Source organism: Sinocyclocheilus anshuiensis, unplaced genomic scaffold (genome assembly GCF_001515605.1).
Source record: "Sinocyclocheilus anshuiensis isolate Anshui unplaced genomic scaffold, SAMN03320099.WGS_v1.1 scaffold207, whole genome shotgun sequence".
NCBI lineage: Eukaryota > Metazoa > Chordata > Actinopteri > Cypriniformes > Cyprinidae > Sinocyclocheilus > Sinocyclocheilus anshuiensis.
In genome coordinates, this window is record NW_015551045.1 from 611,192 (window position 1) to 617,512 (window position 6,321).

The 6,321-nt window shown below is 34.2% G+C and overlaps 1 protein-coding gene across 5 annotated transcripts in view; it reads left to right on the plus strand.

Annotated features, from left to right (window-relative positions):
• Positions 1 to 6,321, plus strand: part of nme4 (NME/NM23 nucleoside diphosphate kinase 4) — a 15,798-nt gene that overhangs the window by 692 nt on the left and 8,785 nt on the right. For 4 of the 5 annotated variants that reach the window (XM_016451347.1, XM_016451350.1, XM_016451352.1 and 1 more), the window contains exons 2-4: positions 3,943 to 4,073; positions 4,152 to 4,253; positions 4,643 to 4,755. In XM_016451347.1, coding sequence (XP_016306833.1) covers positions 3,943 to 4,073; positions 4,152 to 4,253; positions 4,643 to 4,755 — 346 coding nt within the window. Of the gene's footprint in view, positions 1 to 3,942; positions 4,074 to 4,151; positions 4,254 to 4,642; positions 4,756 to 4,971; positions 5,681 to 6,321 lie in introns of those variants that run through there. The other variant, XM_016451349.1, reaches the window with a different exon arrangement.

The window sequence follows — 6,321 nt, forward strand, 5'->3', positions numbered from 1 at the left end:
ACACATAGATACATATACATACATATACATACATATACATATACATATACATATACACATACACATATACACATACATACATATACACATATACACATACATACATACATATACACATATACACATACATACATACATACATACATATACACATATACACATACATACATATACACACACATACATATATACACATATACACATACATACATATACACATATACACATACATATACACATATACACATACATATACACATATACATATATATATATATATATATATATATACACATATACATATATACACATATACACACATATATTATACACACACACACACACACACACACACACAAAGAAAAACAAGTAGGTAGAATAGAAAAAATAGCAAGCTAGTGTTTGTTAGTTTTTTGTTGTTGTTTTTTTAAATAAAAAATAAAACAAAAAAGAAGATAAATATAGATAAAGTAGAATTAAAATAGAATAGAAAGTGCTAGAGTTAGAGGGTCAAATAAAGGTGGAACAGATGTGTTTTTAGTCGTAATATATACAATATCATGTTCTTCGACTTTACCTACCATGGGAAATACCGTCCCAGCTAGAGATTTGGCTGACGTTCTGACAAAGTTCTCTCAAAGTTGTGAACAAACTTTCTTCCAGTAACGTTAATAGAACGTTCGTTCAATGTTATCTTGTCTTTAGTAGCCTATCGTTCTCAAAACGTCATTATTTACGGAACGTTTTTGTTGGGACGTTTGTAGCCTATAACGTTTTTTTTTTATGTTACTAGCCTACTTATAAGTTCAGAGAACATTCAAAAGTAACATTACCATAGTGTTTACAAAACAATAAAATTGAACATTATTGTCTGTAATATTGTCTCTAACGTTCACATAACCAGGAAAAACATTTTTTAAACATTTGCATTTTTTTTTACGTTTTGAACATTCAGAGAATACTCAAATAACATTTTTTATAACTTTTTGGGAACATTACCAAAACGTTCTTAGAACATATTTTAGTTCGCGGGGATATTTATGGATGTGTACAGTCCTACCCTTACCAAAAAGTAGTATACTTCAAGTTTATTTTAGCAAGTATACTTAAGTAAAGTTCAAGTATATTTTTAAGTATACTTTATGTAGTAAGTATACAAATATCAGTGTGCTCGTAGTATACTTGTAAGTGTACTAGTTCAATACTCCCTGGGACTAAATTGGCCCACTTTCTAGTATATAAAAGTATACTTTAAGTATAACAGTAGTAAACTTTGAGTACACAACTAGTTTACATCAAAATGTTTAGCTTGTACTGCAACTATACTAAAAGTGAACTTATAGGTATACTGATAGTTTACTAATTAAATACTTGTAGTAGCATTTTTAGTACACTTTGAAGTATAGTCTCAGTAAACTACTAGTTTAGTAGTTTTATACTGCAAGTAAAAGAAGTATACTAATAGCACACTTGAATAAACTTATTTTTCGTAAGGGTAGCTAACAGGGAACGTTTTCAGATTCTTGGCTAATGTTCTGACAAGGTTGTCTCAAAGTTAGAAACAAACGTTCTTCCAGTTACATTAACAGAATGTTTGCTCAAAGTTATCTGGTCTTTATGCTCTCAAAACGTGAGCATAAAATACATCATTCATGGAATGTTTTTTTTTTGTTCCTAAAAGTTTTAGTTGGATGTAGTGTTGTCACGGTACCAAAATTTCAGTATTCGGTACCGATACCAGTGAAAATCCACGGTTCTCGGTACCACAACCCGCGTACATGAAAAACAACCCGCGGCAACAGTGTTAAAGCAGCCCAATTCCGCGGGAAAACCACGGACTTGGCAACACTGGAAGAGGATAGCTTTCTGATAGCGAATCAAGAACCGGTACTTAAGAAAACCTGGTACCGTAACGTTTTCATTTTTTTAGTACTGACTTGGTACCGAAATACCGGGTCTTTTGACAACACTAGTTGGATGTTTGTCTGGCATTTTTTAAATGTTAGGCCTACTACTTGTTTCGGAATGTTCAGAGAACATTCAAAAGTAAATCTCCCATAATCTTTGCAAAATGATCAAATTGAACATCCCCTTAACGTTCACATAATTAAGAAAACGTTTTGTTTTTTGTTTTTAAAAATATATATAAAAGGACGTTTTGAACATTCAGAGAACATTTAGAAATATTGATTTCATAACTTCATGGGAACGTTATAAAAATGCTCCTGAAACATATTTTTGTTAGCTACAATAGAAATGCTACACTTAACAATTAGTTAAATTATGTTCCATGGGACTACAATGATTTTTGGATTTTTGTACCCTGCTAGTAAATACCATGGTAAATGAATTTAAGGACCGTAATTTTTCATTTGATGTCATTACCATAGAAATGCTAGAGTACTGCTTATACAATCACACACACACACACACACACACACACACACACACACACACACACACGTTGGTATATGTGCTTTACGGGCACTCTCCATAGGCATAATGGTTTTTATACTGTACAAACATATTCTATCACCCTACACCTAAACCTATCCCTCACAGAAAACTTTCTGCATTTTTAGATAAAAAAAAAAAACACCATTTAGTATTTTTTTAAGCCTTTTTAAGGGACACAGGACTCATAAAACACCTTCATATTGTAATACCTATGTCATACCCATGTCATTATACACATTTGTGTCCTCATAAACCACATAAACATGCGCGCGCGCACACACACACACACACACACACACACACAGTGATTGGTTAATTGTGTTCACGTGTGCGAGTGCTGACTGCATTAGGTTAGACGGGAGCTTGTGCAAGTTATTGTCTTGCTTAATAGATTGAGTTGCACGGGTCAAAATTACAGTGGATTTCTGCATCACATGCCAAAACAGAAACAAGCTACACAAGCATGTTCACCATAATGAGCATAAAATTACTCCCATCTCAAACCCGATAAACCAAAATGGACCAGTATTTTGCACTGATACCATTTTTTCCACTTCAATTAGTACATAAAAAAGTATCATAGTATTACCACTGTATACATGGTACTGCTATGCAGTATGGCAGTTATTTTAAGGGGCCGTTATTTTCTTTGTTTAGAAGCCTAACTAATAACTCTATTGACCTCAAACCCCCTCCTGTTCACAGTTTATATCTGTTTGAAGGCCAATCATAGTGCTGTACTGAATGCATATTAGCAGCATGTGGAGTTCAAATCCAGAGCACGAGTGTGTAACGACTTTAATTTGATCAAGCTTCAAGGAACGACTGTAAGCGACCACGTGTGTCACGCTTACAGGAACTTTTCTTTTAAATTCAGACTGTCATAAGAGATGGTCATGGAACACGCCATTGATCTGCATTTGCCTAGTGATATTAGATGAAATATCACACGGTTTCTGCAATTAATATTAAAAAATGTTGCTAAATGACCAATATCGAGAGACAATAACAATGATAATGACAGGAAACTTTTTGTGTATAAAGTTTCTTCACTTTCTAAGCTAAAGAATAAAGATCTCAGCAGGACGAGATCACATCACTTATTTACTTACATGGGACACACACTTTTTCGTAAGAACATTTTCAAATTTGTAAGATATCCAATTAATCGCACTTCCTTTAAACAAGTAAAATAAATAAATAAATAGGAAAGATGTTGGGAATTTTAAATTTCTCAAATTTGCTTATACAAATTATGGTGAAACTGTGAATTTTTAATGTAAATAAAATCTAAATGAGATCTTAAATCCTAACATCCCAAAAGAAGTGCATAATTTTAATAACAATAATTTGGTATGTTTCACACTTGGCAGTAGGTCGCACAGTTTCAAATGTATCACCAACCAACCAACCAAAAAAAAATAAAAAATAGTTTGTAGGTGCATGAAAACTCACATATATTGATCTGTTTTTGACCTGCTGTAGATTTTTCTGGCATTAAAGAACGGACTTTGGTAGCAGTGAAGCCCGATGGCGTTCAGAGAAGGCTGATCGGTGAGGTCATCAAGCGCTTTGAGCAGCGAGGATTCCGATTGGTGGGTCTGAAGATGCTGCAGGTGAGTGATTCACTCAGATATCATTCATGACTGTATGTGATGTGTTTCTACATAATGTGCATGCACTGTATTTTTCAGGCTTCTGACAAGCTTTTAGCTCAGCATTACGTCTCGCTGCAGAGGAAACCCTTTTACTCCAGCCTGCTTTACTACATGACCTCTGGCCCCATAGTTGCCATGGTGAGGGCCAGTCAAACAGCTATGCTTTATGTTACACCACATGTTATGAACATCATACTACTATAATACTTATACTGTTTCTGCAGAATGCAAATTATCCACAAGAGCGCAAAACCCAGATAACACTGCATTTGACAGAGTAGAATTAAGTATCCCACAATGCAGTGCACTTCAATTTACATTGATAAATAAACATCCAAAAATAATTTCTAGTCAAATATTGGATTAGAAATGCAAAATGTTTTTAAACATGCAATAAAATAAAGAAAAAGGTTTCATATTACTGTGTGAAATGTGTAGCATTGCGTACTATGAGATTTTTACACGTCACGTACTGTCATGAAGATTGACGGAGTTGAAATTCACATTCCTCATTGGTTTGTTTTCAGGTGTGGGAGGGGCATAATGTAGTGAGGTCATCACGTATGCTGGTGGGAAGCACAGACCCTGCTGAAGCCGCACCGGGAACTATTAGAGGAGATTTCAGTGTTCACATCAGCAGGTATTTACATACACTCATTATTCTGAGTGCAATATTAGTGTACTGCATACTGCACACTATATAGTGCACACTATTATTCCAAACACAGCCACACACACAGTCAAACACAATATCAGCCTCTCAGTTTGAAGTTGCATATAAATTAAGCAATAAACCTTTGGCATGTATACGAGTCGCATGGATGAAATGACTTTCATCACTGTTAAATTCATTCAGAAATGTCGTCCATGCGTCTGATTCTGTGGAGGGAGCAGAGCGGGAGATTTCACTGTGGTTTCATCGCTCAGAGCTCATCGACTGGGAGGGATGCGATCATAAAAACATTTACCACATATGAGTTCCGGTTTATGATGTCTATATGTGTTAAATTTACTCTGATCACTCTCAGCGGGGTTGATTTCAGCTCAATTTCCTTAATAGCACATAAAATGCTGATTACTGTTTATCCAGTTTTGGACTGCAAATGATATGTTATTATTTTAAAATAATCCAATGTAAATAGATTGAAATGTTATATTTTATATTATAAATATTTCAAAAGAAATGTAAAAACTTTTGGAGAAAATACATATACAAAAGGTGGCCTTGGATATTTTCAAATAGACTTTTAATTTTAATAAGTCTTAACAGTTTCTAATTGTTTTTAAAAAGCAATTTTTGTTCTATTTTAACTGAACCTAAGCATTGATCACATACAGTACATGCACAGTGCTGATCAATATAATAAACCTCTGTAAACAATGTGCTTTAATGCCTTTTTAAAAAAAAAAAAAAAAAACGTGCATTTTAGCAGATGCTTGTCATCCAAACCCAGTCCCTTCACTCAGGGGAAAATGCATTAAAAGTGCATTAAATAATTATTTATAAACTGTTAATTTAATGTGACAAAGGTACATCAAATAAACACTTGCTGTAACAAAACAAACAAAAACGGTTTGTTGTGTGAATATATTTACTTCATATCATATCACAGTATGATTAATATGGTGCACAACTTTTGATGTTTTAGCTTATTTTAAAGGAATATCTCACCCAAAAATGAACATTTGCTGAAAATGTACCCTCAGGCCATCCAGGATGTAGATGAGTTTGTTTCTTCATCAGAACAGATTTGGAGAAATTTAGCATCACATCACTTGCTCACCAATGGATGCTCTGCAGTGAGTGGGTGCCGTCAGAATGAGAGTCCAAACAGCTGATAAAAACATCACAATAATCCACAAGTAATCCACACCACTCCAGCCCATCAGTTAATGTCTTGTGAGCAAAAATCTGCATGTTTGTAAGAAACAAATACGTCATTAAGGTTTTATTGGTCCATAATTCATAATAACACTTCCTCCAGTGGAAAAAGTCTATCTCCTGTTGTCTCTCACATCAAAAACATATTTGTTTAGAACGGTTTTGAACTATTTTTGCTTGTAAACCGTGCTTGATCTGTGCATATTTCTCTCCTGATTCAGACATTGTCTGAATTGTTAACTGATGGACTGGATTACTTGTGGATTATTGTGATGTTTTTATCAGCTGTTTGGACTCTCATTCTGACGGCACCCATTCACTGCA